Consider the following 20,794-nt stretch of genomic DNA (forward strand, 5'->3'; position numbering starts at 1 on the left):
TGTTGAAGATTGTATTGATATTATTAAAAATTTTTATGAAGTGTTAGTATTATTTGTGTATAGATCGAATATTACGATCATAACTTGACAAGGATGATGTATTCTATGTTATGCCTCGCAGAGTGGTTAAGTATTACTTGGAATTTTATTTTATGCAACCTTATTTCTGATGAAGTTTAATGCAAGCGTGAATTTTCAAATCCGAACCAATCCGAACCGAATTAATACAAATTAGTTTGGGTTATGAATTTATTTTTTATGGTTTGGGTTGAGAATTTGATAACCCAATTTAATTGGGTTGGATCGTTAAATTTCTTTAACCCGCCCAACCCGAACCGTGTACACCCCTAGTGAACAGGCAGGGCAGGGATTCAACCTTATTTCTGATGAAGTTCAATGCAAGCGCGAATTTTCAAAAATAAAAAATAAAAAATTGCGGGATCAATAGACTCGAGGTGGAGCAGTTATAAAAATAGATCCACGTAGATCTTCTAAAACCCTGGAAAAGTGCTATTACCCTGCACAAGACCTCAAGCTCTTTTACATAAAATCAACTAACATGAAGCAGCTTGAAATTTGAAGAAAATGAGTATTGTTACACCTTTACATCTAAACCCAACCTTCTATCGCTCTCATGTTTTTCTTTCTAATCCAATTCCATGTACAAAAACCAAACTTAAATTATCTAAGAAATTTCAATCACCAATTCATAAACCCAAATCCACACAACTCCGACAACCCAACCATACCATCTCAGATGTTCTCCGTATAATGGACTCGCTTTCTATACCTGTACCCATTGATATTTACGCTTCTCTTCTCAAAGAATGCACTTTTTCTCGAGACATTGATCAAGCCATGTTTTTGCATCAACATATGGCCAATAGTGGCATCAGTCTTGGGTTGTCGTGGCGTAATCGATTCCTTTTGTTGTTTTCTTATTGTGGGTGTATGAGTATTGCCCGGCAACTGTTTGATGAAATGCATGATAAAGATTCTAATTCATGGGCTGCTATGATGGCTGGTTATATGAGCAGGGGTGATCATAGTGATGTTATAGAGTTGTTTGTTGAAATGCAGAGGTACAAGGACGCTCACGAAAATGTGGTTTGGTTTCAGTATTCGTGGATTTTGGTGTGTGTTATTCAAGCTTGTGTGGAGACTGACAATTTTGAACTGGGGACACAAGTTCATGGGTTGTTATGGAAAGTGGATTTTGGAAAGAATTTGTTTGTTTGCAGCTCGCTCATAGACTTTTATGGGCGGAATGGATGTTTTGTAGGTGCGGATTTTGTGTTTGATCAAGTTCCTTGTAGCAATACTGTTGTTTGGACTGCTAGACTTGTGAACAAATGCAGGGAGGGACTTTTCGATGAAGCACTTAATGTTTTTAGGGAGATGACGAGGGAGGGAGTGAAGAGAAATAGTTTTACGTTCTCTAGTGTTCTTAAAGCATGTGGTAGATTAGGAGATGGAGGATTATGTGGTGAACAAGTTCATGCGCATGCGATAAAGTTTGGCGTAGTTTCTAAAAGCTATGTGCAATGCGGATTAGTTGACATGTATAGTAAAGTCGGGTTGGTTAAATATGCGAAGAGAGTTTTTGATATGAACGAAGACGGGAAAAATGGTGCTTGTTGGAATGCCATGCTTAGAGGATATATGAAAGATGGGGAGTACATTGAAGCCATTAAAATTCTTTATGAAATGAAGGCAGCTGATCTGCAGCCACAAGAATCACTGCTAAATGAATTGAGGTGTGCGTGTGGAAGTAGTAACATATAGGGGGTGTTTGGTTGTGATCTTATATCTTTCCCACTCCCGTACCCTTCATTCCGTTCCCATTCCCATGACGGTCCAAACGCCCCCATAGTGTATAACAAGACTTAAAAGTTGAAATATATGTACATATAACATATATACCATATTCTCTTGGATATTTAAGCTCCTCTTGAAGAGTTATTCTGTCTCGGGTGGTTATCTTTCGAGTAGTCTAACTGAAAATTTTCCTTTCAAATATATGTAGTTGCCTTGTTCTGTTTGTTGTTCGTATGGTATGATGTCATATTGTCTTGCTAGGGTACGGTCTATGTCACATGCTTGGCAATTGACATAGCAATATATAAACTGCATAGTAGTATGTTCTATTACTCTCACTCTTACAAACAGTACAAAAAAAGGGTCCCGAGATGGCTACCAACAGCTCGGCCTAAGAACACTTTCGCGTCCATGTGGTACAAGATGTACTGCATTAACCAGGTAGAGATGTAGATAGCTATGGCCTATTGGTTCTAGCTGCTTTATATAACTGCTGCCAATTGCTAAGTTCTCATACATCTTAGCAAACCCGCACTCCAAGATGGCTATCAATACAGCAATATTAGAGCTTGTGCTTCTCCCTCTGTTCGTAATAATATTTCTCTATCTTAATAATGTGTTTTCCTTGCTTTTAGGCATGACCTTGGAAGCCTCTATCTTAATCTACCTAGCTTTCCACTCCACGACGCTAGCTATTTCAGTCGTTGAAGAGGTGCTGCCTGGAAGCTGCAGAGGTGGAGTGGATTTGGTAAAGAAAAAGTCTAAGCAAAGCTTAGGAAGCTATTGATGAAATTATATATACATGTATATCCATGAAGCACCAACAAGTGAAAGTTCACAACTCTGAGCACATATCTGCGGAAAATAGGGATAAAAGATTAGATTTCTCGACGACATTCATGGAATTAGGACACAAGGAAAATCCGGGAAACCCTGATAAATTTTTCAGGGACACCGGGTAATCTACTGGTTGGTGGGACTTGGGAGAGATTCAACTACTGGAATCCAAAATTCTAGAAGAGATGAAATAGAATTTGGCTGTCAAAGAAGTTACAAGCTGGATGTTTTTGACAAAAGGGAAGAGTTGAATGCAGAAACTGGTTTATCTGTATGGAGCTTTGTTTGAAGCTTTAAAACGTTTCCCTCAAGTTCCTTTCAATCAAAAGGCTCCAGACCAACCAGACATTCTTCCAAGTGGCCATCGCGTGGATGAAGACCGTAAAATTGTGTTGTCTTTCTATGCCATGGGAAGAATTGAGGGCACATGACGAAAAGATTGTTTATGTTGTATTTAGTTGGAAAAATGTTTCGGGAAGGAATGACATGAAAATTAAATTGTATATTATGTGCAATTGTTAAGAAATTTCATTGTTTCCTCCAAAATAACATATGATACTATATTTTAATAATTTTAACAAGAAAATATATATTATTAAGGTGATGTAAGCAATGCAACAAAATCTTAGAACACCAACAAACTCTTCAAATTTTTCTCTAAAAATATAAATAATCAACTTTTTAAGAGGCAGTATTTACAACAATCGACCCCAAATACACTCTTATCTATTATCTGTTACTAAAATAGGAGTATACAATGAAAAAATAAAATAATATAAAAAAGAGTAAAGACTAATATTTAACAGAGTTAAGAGGAAGAGTGTTGTCCTCATTGTTAAGAAAGTTAATAGAGCTTCTAAGTTTTCGAAGAGGGTTCATTACATATCCTTCAAATTTTGGCTTAACTCTAAGAGCGTTAGGAACAAGCATATAAGGCCAGGGTGTTTCATACATGACCTAACTATCAACTAGAGATTATATTCAACACATCTTTTATATTTAAAAAATGGGAAAAATAACCTGATTAACCAAACTCAAGCATCGCAAGGGTTAGAAAACTTAAATTTCATAACAATACGAATCTAGGTAATGTATTAACACCTGCGGTTGTCTTGATAGTTTCCACGCCATCCAACCATGCTCTCTCCCAGCCTTATGAGGCCTACTGTACTTACAAATATTACATACCAAGGTTACACTTGATTTTCTCTTTGCAATTTCAGTTTCTCTCCAAATGTTCCAGGAAACCTTCCGGTTAGGGTTTAGGAAAACCTCTTAGCCGGTAGCATTGCCCATAAATTGCAGATTGGAACATCCCTGAATCTGTTTGTATCAAGACATATTGGTCCTTGAGGCAGGGTAACTGCTAGCAAAAGGAGTCTGAAGTTGATGTCTTTGGATAATTCTCAAGGCATCCTTCAAAACAACTCCGTGCTAGCCCAACTCTTAGTTTAACTCTTCCCCGTTACAAATTCCTCCAAGAACCAATACAGTCTTCTAATTATCTAATGGGATCAGGCAGGAAACTACCCTGCCACTTAAACATATAAAATCAACTGTTAATATTGAAGTTCTTTGGAAAAAAATGGTGTTACATTGCAGATAATATAATAGAAGTTAATTCATGGTTTGACGAGGGATTTCAACTTGCAAGCGAACTATTAGCAGTGCATTATAAATTTTTTAATGCAAGTTTCTAAGCCCGTAAGAAATCTGATCAAACATTGGCTTGACGCCGAATGAAGTCTTACACCACATAAAATGACTTAATGTTTTTACATTAAAATGTAACAGTAAACCATATATTTGTTTTCTCATCATACCCAATCTCGTGATAGAATTCAATCAAAAGAAACTTCATATAAGCAGAGCACCAGAGATTCCTTCACTTCAGTGATATCCAAGAGGGGCCGGGGAGTCCTTCAGCTCATGTCCTTGATAATGTATGTCCTGCAATCATCATAATATAGATGTATCAATTATTAGAAATAAAGATTCTAAAATTTCAACTAATGCTACTCTTTCCGCAGATTCATTTCCCAATTTCAGCCTTCCACAAATGAATGTAAAGGTAATTAATATCTGCTTTATATGCAGAGAGAAATTATAGTCAAGTCATTACCGAAGCAAAGTGGTTAACATCTCGGTGGTGAGCCTCATCTGCCCTAACAACCATGACTACATCTCGCAATGTAGAGTCAGCCGGGAGGCGCCAGTAATCAATGGCAATAGCCGGAGCAGGAACATTCTCAATAGTACCTTTGTCCAACTCCTTGAGGAACTCGGTATAGGAGTAAATTGCTTCCTCTTCCAAGTATCCAACAACTCGGTGAGCCAGTTTGGGAGATGCTAGATATGCAAGGAAGTAGGCGTTGAAGAAGACACCCTGTACAGTGAACACAAGGGCACGCTCGTACCATCTTGGCTGGGACACCTCCATGAATGTCATGAGGTGCATTCTTTCATTTTCAGCTTCATCTAACAAGGTCTTGATCCAACCTCCGCTGTGCTCAAAGCGCCTGAGTGACTTGCAATGAAGCAACATTCCCCCGACCATGCCAGGGACAGCAGCTACCGTTTCTAACATCATTGCACGGCATCCATATCGTCTCTATGATTTCAATTTTCACATACACATATAAGAAATTTATACCAAACAAAATTACAAAGTTAAGACTTCAGACTGGCTAATATCCTATGGTCACTTTGTACCACCTAATAGTAATATTCGCACGAGTTAAAATTCAAACGTAAGAACAAATGTCCTCTTTGTTCTTGCATATTCCACAACTCAAATGCGAGTAAAATATGGGTCAACATAGAAATCAATCCAAAACAAACATGCCATGCTTATCCAAATTCCACTATATATGCCCTGACTATCATAGATGCAATACTCTGTCTGATGCAAGCAAAAAGAAAGAAACAAAAACAAAAGAACAATCAAACACAAACGCATTTAGTATCCCGGCAAGGTACATGATTGTTAAATCAGCCTGTAATCATAAAAATTACAAAATCTTGTCCCTCAAATTAAGTTAACAAACCAAAACACTGAAACAATAAAAAAAGAAGGCTAAATGTCTTTTAACCATCAATGTTCAGATGTGTGTCCTGATATACCATCAAAATTTTAACCAATATTTTAACTCGGCTGATTCAACGCTCTGAATATCCGATATATCTTATAAGCCTTGGTATCAAAAAACAGAATATATATGATGGATAAACATGACATCATACATCGAGGGTTCAAAGGATTAAAATACACGTTTCATGTAAAGTACTTTACGGGTTAAAAGGAACGAGAAGAAGTACCTGAAAGAAGACATCGGTAGGGAACCTGAGAGACTTAACAGTCCAGTAAGCCAGTTTGTCTAAGAAAGTAGTGGGGACATGGTGCTTCTTCAGATCGATCGTCAAGTCCGCCTGGTACGTCTCCCATGGCCTGAAGCAGTTCCATTTCCAGGGGGTCCCATCTTCCTTCTTCACCTCTTGACCCTTTATTCCCCAGTAACTAGCCACCACTTGTTTATCTTCACCATTCTTATTATTCACCTGTTCTTTCTCACCCAGCGTCAGACTGCTCCTCCAACGCACACCCATCACCGGAAACTTCTCGCTCTCCGCCGCCGCACCCTTCACGGCGGAGAACAGACGGCCGGCCGTCGTGAACCGGGCGACCCGACTAGTGCCACGTGTCATCATCATTGTGATTCTCAACAACTAGCAGAAATTTGGAGGGTTTTGTATGGAGTAGATACAAAGTTGTGATGGAGTGGGGGGTTTTGGGTTTCTATTTATTCATGGAAAGGCGGTGAGATTTTTGGTGTATGCTTTTATTTTATGTGGAAACGGATTAAATCATTATGGAATTAAATTGAGGATATTGTATGGATGGTGGGTTTTTCTTGGGCGCCAAGAAACTACCGGATTTGGTTTTCTTTGAAAGCAGAATCGTGTCATAATTTTCTTCCGCATCGTTCGCACGCATACATGCAACCTTCCAGACCTTTTTGACCTCGGCTTCATTTGATTTTCGCATCCGAATAAGATATTCTCGTTCTGGTTTTCTATTATTCACTTTTTATTATATTCTTTGACCCAAAAATCTTGTATTAATTTGATATAGTAATTCTATATTGAATATATCAATATTTTAAATTATTAAGTCAAATTTTTTGTAACATCTTATTTATTATAATTAATAATTAAGTCATGTAAACTGCACAAAAAAATAGAGATCAACGACTAATCAAGACATCAATGAATGAGGAAAAAAGTCTATATCAACTATTATTCAACTCATCAACGAGTGAGCACAAAATGAATTATCAAATGATAATTCAAAAAACCATCAACGGTACATTAGTATATCAACTGCTAATTTTTTTTGTTAATCTTAATTACATCAGGATGGTTAAAGATGCTTACCCCAACTGAGCTACTGGACTCGGACTGGGTTCGCGAGTGATTCCGAATGGTGCCCCCAGCATCCATAATAGCAAAATCTTGTCGAAGTCGAGTGAGAGTCCCAGGAGGAGCATTCACATACATATCATCAGTGTTGACACTATCCCCATCAGAAAAATCCTCAAACACAGCTGGGAATTCAACCATGGCACCAGGACCAGGCGCAACAGGGGCATTCTCGAGAACAACGCCCACATCGGGCACTGCCAGAGCATTCTCGAGCACAGCGCCCACAACGGGCACATCCTGAGCATTCTCGGGCACAGCGCCCACAACGGGCACAGCACCCACAACGGGCACATCTAGAGCATTTCCAGGCGCAGCGGCGGCTACAAACCCAAGAGGCTGAAGAGGTGGAAAATCATCCATGAAAAGTAACAGATCTGAGAAAAGAGAAAGATGGAAATGTAGAGGAGGTCGAGAGGAGCTGTTTGGTTAGGGAGGTGGCACGCGTCCGGAGGGGCGCCGGAGGGGCGGTCAAAGGGCAGTCTAGGGTTTAAAGTGTTTAGGCGGGAAAAGAAAAGTCTAGAGAGAAGGGAGAGCGTCTCTCTCTAGAAACGAAGGCATGGTGCAACTAACTAACTAACTACGAGCTTTTTAACTGCTAATTTAGTAATTATCAATTGACAACAACAAGTCAAAAAAAAGGACATCAGTCACTTGGGTTGAACAGAAAATTGTTGGAACAGTTTTGGAAGATAAGTTATAAAAGGGTTTAATTTAATATTGAAGATCTCGAAACCTATCATTTCTAGCAACGCAATAAGGTAATATGCAATTATGCATTTTGTCACAGAGTACAAGTATTTCCCCAATATATGAATGCAAAGAATGGAGTGGGAGAATGTTGTTATTGACCAGTATATGAAATAGCTAGTCTGCTATAATATAAATTAACATTATAATTTTCATTGTAATGTATTAATTACATTAAAACTGAAAAGCAACTCATAATAGTTTTCAACAAGAAATTTGTAAGGTTAGCTTTTCAATTTTTGTAATCAGCCACATGTGTTTTTAAATGGGAGGTTATTCAATATAAAAATCCTTAGAATGATAAAACAACCCACCTGAAATTTTTAAAGCCTCTAGTTTCATTATTTCTCTTTTAGATAATCTTTATTGCTCTTGTTTTTAAATATTGTCTATGTTTAAAAAGAAGATAAAATTGCATAGATTGTATGCAACCCCCCTTCGATAATTTAACCTCATTATTTGAATTGTTGTAATAATAATTGGTATCAGAGCAGACTTCTAATATATAAGAAGTAAAGATCTCAAACAAATCAACAATGGGAATAAATGATGAATGAGTCAAAACTCCAATGATTGAGAAAGAACACTATTTCACTGAAGGTGAAGATGGGGATGCATCTTCTGTCTCTTGATAAGTTCTTAACATTATCAAACATGCTTGTTCAGGACCATTAAATAGAATGTTTATGGTCTTCTTATCTTTATGCACCTTTGATGTGTATTCTAGTGAATATTCATTCACAAGTTTAGGAATCATTTTTCTGACATTTAGATGATCTCCAAATTTGTGCAAGCTTTCATTGGGACATGAGGTCTTTTTTCAATGCAATTCACATATCCTTCATCCAGAGACAGCAAGTGCAGATGCATCTTTACCTTCTAGTGATATGAATATCTTTATCAAGAACTGGAATCTTTACTCTGGTATCCTTTCTTCCCATATTTGCTAACAGTTATAGACCTTTTTTCTAGTATGTTAGGAACCTGGCTCTTATGCCAGTTGTTATTTTTAACTGAATAGCAAAGTAAGATTGCAGAAGGGGGTTGAATACAATCTTTGAAATTCTTGAAGTTTTTATCTCTTGAAATAAAAAATGAACAAATAGTAATTAAAGTTTTACAATCAAGAAAATGCACAATAACTTTAAAATTTTGAGTGGATTGTTTTTCCAACTAAGATAATATATAAGAAGAATCTGTGAAATCTTGACAAATACACAGTTACAGATTTTCAGCACTTTGTGTTTACAAAAAATCTAAAAATGCTAGGGTTTTCTCACGCATTCAAAGTACTACTAGAACTTGGTTACATACTCCAAGTTTTACAAAGTCTAATTAGAAAATAAAATAATCCTATTTTCTAGATCTAGTGCTTTGTCTCTTCATTCTTTGTCTTATGCAAATCTTCAAGATTGTCTTTATCTTTGACTGAGTTCTTTGCTTTGGTCCAATCTGTTTGCATAAAACTGGAATGTATTTTCTTCTTCTTTAAGTTTCAAAATTGGTGTCCATGTCCACGAATGTGCAATCAACCCATGTGGTTTGTCGATTTTGTGTTAACTCACTTTTAGTGGATAATATGTTCATCCAATCAAAGCACATTTATCCGTTGATTGATTTTGAGGCTCATCCATCCGAAGTTCATTTGTCATCCATTGATTATTGTAATCTTCTTCATTCGATGAACATCCTTCATTTATGCAGAACTACAGACACATCATATTTATAATTAATTAACCAACCTATTCTGCATATCCGTTGATTAATAACAAGACTTATACACTAACGCAATCAACTTTATCCGTTGGTTGATTAACTATACTAGACATGTTACAAAAACACTTATCCGTTGATAAGCTTACTATCAACGGATACTGAATAACTTATGTTATCCGTTGATAGTTACAAAGACTTAGATATATTACAAAATACACTAAGTGTTATGTTATCATCAAAATCAAGTATTTCCTAACACAATTTTATCTATTTTTAATAATTTTTGTAGAATTTAATGAAATCGAGGATCAAATGAGCATTATGTAAAATATTGGAGGTGAGGCTTCATCATGAACACCTTGAGTTGTTCAACGTATAGAATCTATTTCATATCTTTTCAAAATATTTGAGGTAATTGTTATGGACAAAATCAGTTGCAGCCCTGATGAGAAGACCTCACATCTAGTAGGTGCAAAATAGGAGGAAAACAATTTATGGATATGTTTAGTTACCAGGGGCCTCACCGTGATATAGGAAGGGTCCCTTGAAACCTAATATGAATTTGCCCCTAATAAGGTTGGAAGAATAGGAGTGCTCCTGATCAAAGAACTGGAGTTGTGTATTCACTTGGATTGCCTCATCTTTATAAGCCCTCGCTCTCACCAATTGAGAGAATTTGTTACTCGAATGTTGGCATCGCTCTTGTTTATTATTGACCTTGTCCTTAATATAGCGTCTCTCCCTCTAAAGATCAAGGGTTTGGGCCCCAAATAACCAAATTTGGGGTTGAAATGCCCCAAATAACAAAATACCCGAAAAATGGCCCTCACTGACCATTAGAGACGCGGCTCGTGTAGCGTTTTGAATTAAAAACTAAAACGCTACATCGTGTAGCGTCTTACCTTATTTATTTTTTTAAAAGACCTTGAAACGCTACACCTAATAGCGTTTCAATTCTAAAATTTTAATAAATATTCAAACGCTACTGTTAGTAGCGTCTTCCATAAAGAAAATGTTTATTTACTCATTTTTGGCACTCTGGCGTTTCAATTAAAACTCTACTTCAAATTTAGTTAAAAAGCTAATGTATATAACGTTTTTGTCTTTTGAATTCATTTTAAAATCTAAAACGCTACTGCAAGAAGTGTTTTTGTTTATAATAGTAAAGTAAAACGCCTGTTCATGTGGCGTTTTAATTAAAACGCTACTTTAAGTAGCGTTTTCACCTTTGCCATGTGCCAAAGGCAGTAGCTTCTGCCTTCGCCACTTTAAAAACCAATTCACACATCCACACCAATTCCCACCACAAACAATTTATAAACCAAAACTTTTAAAGTACCAATTCAATATAAATTGCATAGACAATATAAACTAATTCATAACAAGATAAAATTTAATTTATATCATAAATCATTCATACAATTTTCGCCATATTCAAACAACCATATCAAATTGTACTTGAACAATAGTACCACAACAATAAAAACAAATACAGAATCAACTGTCTCTCGATGAAGTCCCTTCATGCTTTCCCCGGCTCTGGAAATCCATCTCGTTCCTGTATCTCATTGCTTTTCTTCGCCCCTTCTTCTTCTCCATATCGGGGTCATGCACAACTCTCGGGAAAGCAAGCTCTGAATGATATCGAGGATCACCCTTGTTTGGAATTGGCTCAAAGGTACCATTATAAATCTTCGACTAGTTCTCTAACTTATACCAATCTCCAACAAACGCATGGAAGTTCATCTTCACATGTGAACAACAAGCAATTACATGGGAGCAAGGGATTCTATAAGTTTGCAATTTTCCACACGTACAAGTAGACTCCATAAGACGAACCGTGTGTGTGTTTCCTCCTTTCAACCCATCCCTCCTTGTAACTACTTGGAATAACCAAGTCCCCCGATCAAATATCTTCACACTATGTCCCGTGGAATGTCTTACAACACGGTTCATGAAATGGGATGCATATTTGGTGAAAATCTGACCTTTCGATACTTGTGATGCAATCTCAAGACGACGTTGATCAAAGTACTCAACCGTCTTATAGAATAGTACTCGCACCAATGAAGTAAGCGGGAGCCTCCCAACATCGACAATTGCTTTGTTCCAACTCTCAGCGTGGTTGGTAGTCATGATACCAAAATGATGATGCTCGTGGTCATATGCCAGTGACCAGTTCCTTACTGGTTTGTCCTCAAACCATGTAATTGCTCGGGGCTCTAGTGCCAACAACTCCCCCCATAGTAGTTCAAATTTCTTAGGCTGGACCTAATATGCCAACTCAACCAATCTATCCTTCAATCCAGCTTTCTTGAATTTGGTGGCAAAGTTTGTGGCAAAATGTCTCACACAGTACCGATGATGATCAAGTGGCTCACACCATCCTGACTTCTGCATAGCTGCCATGATCCCTAAATGTTTATCAGAAATGACACATATCCCGTGCCTCCGACCAACCACCAAACTCCTCAACCTATCTATGAACCAATCCCAGCTAGAGTTGTTCTCCGACTCCACTATAGCAAACGCCAATGGTAGAATGTGACTAAACCCATCTACAGCTGTTGCACTCAGAAGAAAGCCCAGATACGGTGCCATCAATGCAGGGCTTAAAAGCCCAGAACAATCTCCTAAATGTCACTTCCTGTTCCAATGAATAACAAACATTACATTAGAAAATGAATAACGGCGTCCTGATCCTTACAGAAAATGATTTAAATTACACAGTGATAGAACATACCTCTAGTTGCTCTACATCATCCTCCTTAAAACACCAATCCACCTTCGTGCCCACATTGAAGGATTGAAGAGCTTCCATCAAATGTGGCAAGTCTTCGTATGATCCTTCCCACAAGCCATGAATATCCTCCATTGCAATCTTCTTTGCATTCCTAATCTTCTTTCGTCCCGGCTCATATCCAAACTTATCTTTAGCAGTGGCTAGCAGCACCTTCTCCTTGATTGTCGAATCAGCAACAACTTGAGATTTAATCACCCCAGCAATCTCCGAGGATGTCAAGTTGGGATGGTCTCGTGTGATGGTAGTGCTCAAGCAACTATGTGGTCCTACACTCTCCATGATCTGAAATTTCCCATGTGAACTCCTCTTCTTAGCTTTCAACTTCTAAATGCAACCATCATTTCTATAATTGCACGCAACATACCAACTACTCGGATCTGATCGTATCACTGCAATCTCTAAATGATTCTGAATGTGGTATTGCTTCACCACATGCATCAAATCCTCTTTCGTGCCAAATAATCTCCCCTCCTTCAACTCCAACGGGACCTCACAAGATGCAACCTCGACATCGTCGAATGAGGTCATCCTCTCTAAATGGGATGTATCGACCGACATGAAGCTATCAACTACCTCATGGACTTGTCTAAAACGACTACCACCCGAATCACGCCCACTACTCTTCTCCTCCACACTAGAACTACTCCTTAACAAATTCCCATCAACCAACAATTTTTCTACATAAATTTCAACAAAGAAGGGCATCTCTTTAGACACCACAACACCAAACATTAATTCAACCCATTTATCATCTTCAATTGGTACAATCCGGAATTTCAAATCATCGGGATTTTTACACCTATACAATAATCTCAACCCAAACCTACTACTATCAATCTTCAACTTCGAATACAATAAAGCACATAAATTATCGTAATTCATAGACAAATCTAGCCTAACAAGCTTCGAAACAGGTTTATCATAAACGAAACCTTCTAATTGAGATTGTATTATATTACCGTCAATGTATATCCATCCAAGAACCGTATTTCCAGCTTTCGAACCCGAACCCGAACCCGAAGCCATGATTGTATCAATTTGTTTAGAGCTAGGGCAGGAAAATGGTTAGGGCATTGTTTTAAGACAGAGTATTTGGGATGTGTGTATATCTAGTGTGTTTGGGAATTCTGCTGGGCAGTGTGTATGTATTCTGCTGGGAAGAAAACGCTAGACGCACTAGCGTTTTAACATAAAAACACAATTTTAACACAAAACGCCATTGCCAGAAGCGTTTTTCTACAAAACACTAATTTTGTTTTTTTAATTGGTTTGAATTAAAAATAAAAACACAAAACGTTATTTCCAGAAGCGTTTTTCTTTAAAACACTAATTTTGTTTTTGTTTTAATTTGTTTGAATGAAAAATGAAATTGTTTAAAATGCATTAAAACCTCACATTAATTTAATTTAAACTAAAGTATAAAATTAAAACACTAATTTTAAATGAATTAAAACACTAATGTATTTTGTTTTAATTTGTTTGAATGAAAAATGAAATGGTTTAAAATGAATTAAAACCTCACATTAATTTAATTTAAACTAAAGTATAAAATTAAAACACTAATTTTAAATGAATTAAAACACTAATGAATTTTGTTTTAATTTTGTTTTAATTTGTTTAAATGAAATGGTTGTACATTAATTTATTCCGCCGACGTCTCGGCTTCAGGGCCATCGGCCCTTCAGCCTCGCTTAATTAGGGTTTAGGCTCGAGGGAGTAGGGCCTACCGGCCCTACACCCTCAATTCTAAACCCTAACCGTCGTCCAATTTAATATACAGTACGAATTAATCATTCTGCAAGTCAAACCTAAATCCTAAATGTTAACGGTTGTAAATTAATTTATTCCGCCGACGTCTCGGCTTCAGGGCCTTCGGCCCTTCAGCCTCGCTTAATTAGGGTTTAGGCTCGAGGGAGTAGGGCCTACCGGCCCTACACCCTCAATCCTAAACCCTAACCGTAAGCCAATTTAATCATTAAAACAGTAACGCTGTACTAAAACAGAAACATAAGACATGAAATTAAAATATATACAAGATCCGTCCAATCATATATCACAAGTTCAACATCCTATCACTAGAAATGTCATCAAAACCCTACAAATATCATCATCCTCAATGTGAACCAGTACCACAATCAGGAGCCTTCCTATCCCTCTTTGATCGGCGAACATAAACAGCCTCAGGATCAGCCCTATCTACTCTAACTGAACTCCTCTGCATACCAGGCTGACTAGGCTGCGTAGACTGTGTAGACTGTGAAGAGCTGCCCAAGTCAAAAGGGGGTACCTCTGGTGTACCATGCCAAGGCCGAATCTTGTGCTGACGTTGTACAACAGGAGGATGCTGCTCTGTACTGGCATCTGGCATGTGAGAAGTCTGCTGCTCAGGTATTGGCTGTGAAGGCAAGCTTAGGCCTAGAGAAAAACTAGGCCACCAGTCACCAGCACCAGTAGCAGTAGTTGTGGCAGCAGCAGCAGAAGAAGACTCGCCAACAGTAGCAGCAGCAGCAACAGCAGCAGTCGAAGACTCAGGTCCACCATCCTCGCCTGTATCTACATGATCCTGCTCATCAGCATGATCAGCATCATCAACCGGCTCATCAACTAATCATCCACCGCCTCGGCCTCCTCTGCCACGAGCACGGCCTCCCCTGCCATCATCACGGCCTCTCCTGCCACCAGCTCGGCCATCACATGCATCCTCCACCTCCTCGCCATCTATATCATCTTGCTCCTCAACTGGAAGTGGCTCAAACACGTGTGCATGCCGATCTCGGAGAGCCTGCAGACTCTGAGTGGCTATCTGGAACATATTTGGGAGATGTCGAGTACCGTCTGCCAGAGCCTGAAGCGAGACTCCCTGAAATACAACGAATACAAAAACAATATCACCTACTAGAACTCATCAAATAATGCATGACAACTAATACAACTAATACTCCAACTACTTATAACGAAAAGACAGGTATGAGATCACAGAAAGTGCAGATATAATAGTGAAAAGATACTTACCAGGTGGACGTGCAATGCACCAATGTGACTAAGAAACCTCACAGTCCTAGGAAGGTACCAATCCATGTACTCTGGGATTGTAGCATCACCATCGATCAGGTCATCAATCCAAATATGCTCCATACGATGTTGCCAGTGTGTCACACTCGGCTGATGTGTCTGTCTATAATCCAAGACCTTCTGCCCCCTCAACGTCATAGCATGATGCTCCTGGGAGTAGTGCGGCTGATCCGGAATACGCTGGATCATGCCAAACTGTCTGGCGACTCTATCCGGCTGATGTGGCTCGACAATGTAAACACATATCAGGGGGCCGCGATAGCGCCATAGTGGACGGCCAGCCAGACAGTAGTCTGGCAATCTGTCAAGAATCCCGGCATAAGGCTCCCAAATGAACTGAGCTGGAGAAAGCTCATCCAATGTCATCCGAGCCGAAGATACAGTGCGTGCATCACTCTGCACGTAGGAATGTCCAACAAGCCACCTATAGACATCATAAGATTTCAAAAAAGAAACATTACTCAATTTGAAAAGACGGTTCACAACTTGAAATAACTAGTAAAACACAACTACTACGTACCTGACTCCATGTGGTCCCGGAATCTGATCCTCCCAGAAACCAACATCCACTAACGGAACAGTGGTCCGAACAGGGGCAAGAGAAGGCAACCTCTCCCATGCCCAGAGCTGCAACAAGAGAAGGCATCCAGCGACCTCCAATTTACCCCCTTTGCAACCACTGCAAAGCTCCCTGTAAAGTAGGGCTGGCAATTTCGGGTTTCGGGTCGGGTTCGGTTCGGGTTGACAGTCGCGGGTCAAAGTTTTTACCCAATCCGAACCCGACCCGAAATTTTAATGGGTCAGAATACCCAACCCGAACCCGACCCGCACTACCCGCGGGTAACCCGAACCCGACCCGAAATATAATATTATTAATAAATATATTTTTTAAATAATAAATAAATATTATTTTAATTCAAATTAATTAATTTATATTATTAAATTAAATACTTTTTTATAAAATTTAAGTAATAAATTTAAAAAAAATAATATAAATATATTTATTTTATATAAATATATATAATATTTATATTATATATTAATTTTCGGGTAATTTCAGGTCAATTTCGGGTAACCCGAATTCGACCCGAAATTGACCCGTTTTTTTTCGGGTTGATTTTGGGTCAACCCGAATTCGATCCGAACCCGAAAAACTCCAACCCGAATTCGTATTTTACGGGTCGAATTCGTGTCGGGTTGTTGGGTCGGGTCCAATATTGCCACCTCTCCTGTAAAGACGGGCCAAAACAGCTAGACCCCATGCATAACCTCCGAACTCAGCCAGCTCACGAATAAAATGAACCCAAAATGAGTGTATGAGTCCACCTAAATGGTCGGTGAACATCGACCCCCCAAGCAACTGGATAAAGTAACACTTGGCATGAAGCATGAGCTCATCATCCCCTGCATCAGCACGTAATACTGGTGGAGATAGCCTCTCGCACCATGTGAGCTGTATCCTCCCCTTGTTGAAAACGTTCTCTGGAGGAATCTGTCCAAATATCTGACCAATGGTGGTCCGCCAGGTATGTCCAGGTGGAGGGGCGACGGGACACATCACGGGCTCTCCATCAATGGGTAACACAATCAAGACAGCAACATCCTGGAGTGTAATAGTACACTCTCCCATCAGCAAGTGGAATGAATGTGTCTCTGGTCTCCATCTCTCTACCAGAGCAGCAATTAAACTCCAATCAAGCTGCAGACTGGATACCCGAGCTAGCCCATAAACGCCAGCTGCCTGCAGAAAGGGGATCAATCGAACATCCATGTTCATATCAGATTGGTTGGCGTCACGACGTCTGAACCTCTCCAAGGGCGCACCACCAGCTCTCTAGACAGATCGAGACCTATGAGTGGCCTGTAAGTGAAGAAGGCTAGGATCACGAGGTCCCTGGTCTCTAATAATAGCCTGTGAACAAGAAGAATGAATATACAAAGTCAGCATATCATACTAACTTTAGAGAGAAACTAATTAAAACAAAGCAACTAGTTAATCTTGAAATGGGAACTATAATTTGGTTGAGTGTGTGTGTGTGTGTGTGTGTGTGTGTGTGTGAATATTAGTGAAACAACTTGTTAATTAGCTATTTAATTAGACAAATGCACAAGTAAAGCAACTAAGCTGAAAGCTCATCTGCACACCACCAATAAATCAATAAAAACAAATAAAGTCTAGCCTAATCAACTCATCAGTAATTACACCATAAAAGGCAACAAGAATCAATTCAAAATCATTTGCATAGATGCATAAAAGCATCAGACCTATAATTGTGACAATTCTCTGCCAATCACAACCAGGGCTCAATCTATAATTTCAGATTATAAGTCATCGAAGAGCTAGCTCAGTGAACTAATATCTAAATTCAACAGGGCAGGTGGGTGTAGTGTCTAAATTCATCGAACTAATATCTAGACCAAAAATGGTATTTCTGGTCACACTGCTAGGCTCTCATGACTAGTCGCAAATACCATATCGCAAATTGTCTGTATATCTCTTTTGACATCAAATACTGCAGTATGAGTTCGAGACTGTCACTCTAAAATACACACAAGCTTCTCTTTACAATGTGTACTTAACTGACATTATCAGTTACTAGTATATTACTGTGTGAATGTGTGGACTTTATGCCTCTCTGAAGGTGTTAGCAACAAGACTATATGATTTGGTTGTTTGAGAAGCAGTCGTATTGCTTTGCTGCTGTTGTGCACTCTATTGTAGCAATTGATCATCTGTTTGTTCAATTAATGTCTCCTTTTTCTTTAAAACAGAAAAAAAACGATACTATATAGCTCAACTCAAAATAAACAGGTGACTGTGATGGTAACAATCATTACATAAACTTAATAAGGTAATTGAAGACTACACAAAGAAAGCATATCATATGCTGGTGAAGTCAAAGTAAAAAACACTGCAGTTTAACAAAGTCATTTCATCAAACATGTAGCAAGCATATCCAAACAGTGAAGATAAACACATGTATGACATTAAAATCGCCCAAATATAAGAGAACATACATTGAAATCCATGGGTATTTTCTTCAACTCGTTGAATAAGCTCGCTTCACTCGATCGTGTATATATCAGCTGCTCTCCTCTGTTTAGTCGATTGTATATAGTCCACTGGTTAGCCGTTGAGTTTAAAGTGAAGTTTATATATTAAAATGAGACGCTACTGCGTGTGGCGTTTTGCCCTGTATTAAAAAAACGTAAAACGCTACACGATGTAGCGTCTTATGTTTATATCGAAACGCTAATTCAGCTGCGTCTCTAATGGTTATTAGGGGCCATTTTATCAAATATTGTTATTATGGGCATTAATACTTTAAATGTGGTTATTCAAGGCCTTCTTTCAAAGATCAAGGATCGGCCTACTTTGTTTCATCAGTCATGCTCCTTAAAAAAGAAAAGAACGAGCCTTAATAGTCATATTTGTCTTATTGAAAAGATGATAACCCATTCTGTTGGAGTCTTGAAACAATGAACCAATTCTGAATAGGTTTACTTGTATCCTAAAAACATTGTTTGTTGATGAGTTGAAATAATTGCAAAAGATAGTATTTTTTCGAACTTGTAAATAGACCTTCATTTCCAAACAATCTCAGTCGAACCCAAAATCACGAAACCTTACTCAGGAGGAGGGCTTATCAGGATCATATTCTAACATTCTCCCTCACTCGAAAGCCCATTTATGGGTCGAGAGTGGATCACGGGCGCCCATCTTTTGGGTCATAACATTGCTTTCGTGTCCTTAACAAATTCTGAGAATATTGGGGGTCACTGGGGTCACATGTTTCAATAACCCTTCTCAAATATCATTATCATTAAGTTTTTTTATTAATATTAATGAGGGTCAGGAACGGAAAATCAATATGTCCCACCTGATCATATTTAATTTTTCGTTATATAGATTATAGAGTAAGATATATTATAAAATTTTAAATGACAGAAAAAGATGTATTATAAAATTTCGGGTGGTCGACAGAAAATCCAAGTGAATATCCAAATTTTTTCTATATCCAACATTTCACCAAAAATGATTAAATCGACATCATGTTCTGATAAATTATTTTTTTTATCTAGACTCTAATGAATTATTTAACCGGGTACAAATTACCACATTTTATTCATTGTTATTTTCAATTTCCTCAATTTGCTAATTTACATTACCACATTTATTATATGTTGGCAGAAATTTGTACGATATTTTAAGATCGAAAGCGACTTGCATGGGTCAAGATGTAAGAATGAAGATAACACCAAAATAAAAAAGGCTTTAATAAAAACAGATATGACACTAATGCATGATATATTCTAGTCCCGGGTAGGCAGAGGAAGGGAAGGTTTCTGAGTCAAGATCCTGAAAAGGGGAAACAGAGAGATGAGTGGATATCAGGTGAAACACGGAAGAAGTTTCAGGGCAAGAATTGTCAAGGTGATCATATGGATTCTGGCTTTCTGCTTAACAGCTTACATTCTTGGCCCTCCATTGTATTGGCATACTTCTGAAGCCTTGGTTTCTCGTTTCTCCTGCCCTCCTTGCCTCTGTGATGACTGCTCTTCTCATTCCCTTCCCTCCATTTCTCAAGGCATCATCACTCTTGCTTCATACATTGCCATTTCCATGCACTTGATTTTTCGTTGTCTGACATTGCTCGTGTTTTGCAGGACTAAACATCACTTCCTTCATAGGTTGGTTTCAAACATTTTATAATTTGGATTACTCCATCAACTTCTTGGCCTAAAACATGTTTGTCTTGTGTTTTCGTCAAAAGCATGTATGAAGAATGATCCTGACATGACCGAAGAAATGGAGAAGACGATCATAAATCAGTTATCAGAGGAATTGAAGCTAATGGAAAGTGAAGCCACAGAGACTCAGCACATTGCTGATAAAACATTGCTAGAGACTAAAAAGTTGGTGTCACAGTATCAGAAAGAGGCTGACAAGTGTACTTCTGGGATGGAAACTTGCGAGGAAGCCAGGGAGAAGGCGGAGATAGCGTTGAGAAAACAGCAGGAGAATACTGCGAGGTGGGAGCTGAGAGCCCGCCAGAAAGGATGGAAAGACGACGGCCCCTTAAAATCTACCCTCAGGATTTTGGATCATGGCAAATTAAAGGTAGGTGATATTGACCACATGTAGGGAAAGAGCTCCTAATATATTGCTTGATATTCACATTAACACTTTTGGTTTTAGCTTATTTTTTTTCACAAGTCTTTTCTCAACAGGGTACCTTATCCAATAAAAAGTCTTTTTTTCAACTGCATTGCAAAATATATTAGAAGTAACTTCTATCCAACTTGCAACGTAAAACA

General features: G+C 38.4%; 3 protein-coding genes across 6 annotated transcripts; 2 read left to right on the top strand and 1 right to left on the bottom strand.

Moving 5' to 3' along the window:
- Window positions 1-405: 405 nt before the first annotated feature.
- Window positions 406-3,158, top strand: LOC108197630 (pentatricopeptide repeat-containing protein At1g31790). 2 transcript variants are annotated; one of them, XM_017365300.2, is made up of 2 exons: window positions 406-1,757; window positions 2,454-3,158. In XM_017365300.2, exons 1-2 carry the CDS (start codon window positions 586-588, stop codon window positions 2,524-2,526), a joined length of 1,245 nt encoding a protein of 414 aa, XP_017220789.1. In that variant the 5' UTR covers window positions 406-585; the 3' UTR covers window positions 2,527-3,158. The 2 variants fall into 2 exon arrangements, 1 of the variants encoding a protein (XP_017220789.1); XR_010286406.1 differs by having other exon boundaries at window positions 407-2,259.
- Window positions 3,159-3,630: 472 nt separating this feature from the next.
- Window positions 3,631-6,532, bottom strand: LOC108197195 (ubiquinol oxidase 2, mitochondrial). Of its 3 annotated transcripts, none has more exons than XR_001801963.2 (4): window positions 5,974-6,519; window positions 4,778-5,266; window positions 4,479-4,605; window positions 3,631-4,186 (listed from the first exon to the last, which is right to left on the bottom strand). XR_001801963.2 is itself a non-coding variant. In XM_017364741.2 (3 exons), the coding sequence occupies exons 1-3, from the start codon at window positions 6,364-6,366 to the stop codon at window positions 4,546-4,548; spliced, it is 942 nt and encodes a 313-aa protein (XP_017220230.1). In that variant the 5' UTR covers window positions 6,367-6,532; the 3' UTR covers window positions 4,368-4,545. The 3 variants fall into 3 exon arrangements, 1 of the variants encoding a protein (XP_017220230.1); XR_001801962.2 differs by having other exon boundaries at window positions 3,631-4,192; XM_017364741.2 differs by lacking the exon at window positions 3,631-4,186 and having other exon boundaries at window positions 4,368-4,605; window positions 5,974-6,532.
- A 13,282-nt stretch (window positions 6,533-19,814) lies between these two features.
- On the top strand, window positions 19,815-20,740 carry LOC108198165 (uncharacterized). The gene is made up of 3 exons (XM_017365934.2): window positions 19,815-20,064; window positions 20,144-20,167; window positions 20,251-20,740. The coding sequence occupies exons 1-3, from the start codon at window positions 19,857-19,859 to the stop codon at window positions 20,619-20,621; spliced, it is 603 nt and encodes a 200-aa protein (XP_017221423.1). The 5' UTR covers window positions 19,815-19,856; the 3' UTR covers window positions 20,622-20,740.
- Window positions 20,741-20,794: the final 54 nt, after the last annotated feature.

The sequence above is a fragment of the Daucus carota genome, chromosome 8, assembly GCF_001625215.2.
Source record: "Daucus carota subsp. sativus chromosome 8, DH1 v3.0, whole genome shotgun sequence".
Classification (NCBI taxonomy): Eukaryota; Viridiplantae; Streptophyta; class Magnoliopsida; order Apiales; family Apiaceae; genus Daucus; species Daucus carota.

Bases quoted from the DNA above. Each gene is read 5' to 3' on its own strand.
- LOC108197195 (XM_017364741.2), bottom strand. From the start codon at position 6,366: ATGATGATGACACGTGGCACTAGTCGGGTCGCCCGGTTCACGACGGCC. The intron at 5,267-5,973 runs GTACTTCTTCTC...TTGAAATCATAG, and splicing joins CTACCGATGTCTTCTTTCAG to AGACGATATGGATGCCGTGC. The intron at 4,606-4,777 runs GTAATGACTTGA...TGATGATTGCAG, and splicing joins ATGTTAACCACTTTGCTTCG to GACATACATTATCAAGGACA.
- LOC108197630 (XM_017365300.2), top strand. From the start codon at position 586: ATGAGTATTGTTACACCTTTACATCTAAACCCAACCTTCTATCGCTCT. The intron at 1,758-2,453 runs GTGTGCGTGTGG...CCTTGCTTTTAG, and splicing joins TCACTGCTAAATGAATTGAG to GCATGACCTTGGAAGCCTCT.
- LOC108198165 (XM_017365934.2), top strand. From the start codon at position 19,857: ATGAGTGGATATCAGGTGAAACACGGAAGAAGTTTCAGGGCAAGAATT. The intron at 20,065-20,143 runs GCATCATCACTC...CGTGTTTTGCAG, and splicing joins CCTTCCCTCCATTTCTCAAG to GACTAAACATCACTTCCTTC. The intron at 20,168-20,250 runs GTTGGTTTCAAA...TTTCGTCAAAAG, and splicing joins AAACATCACTTCCTTCATAG to CATGTATGAAGAATGATCCT.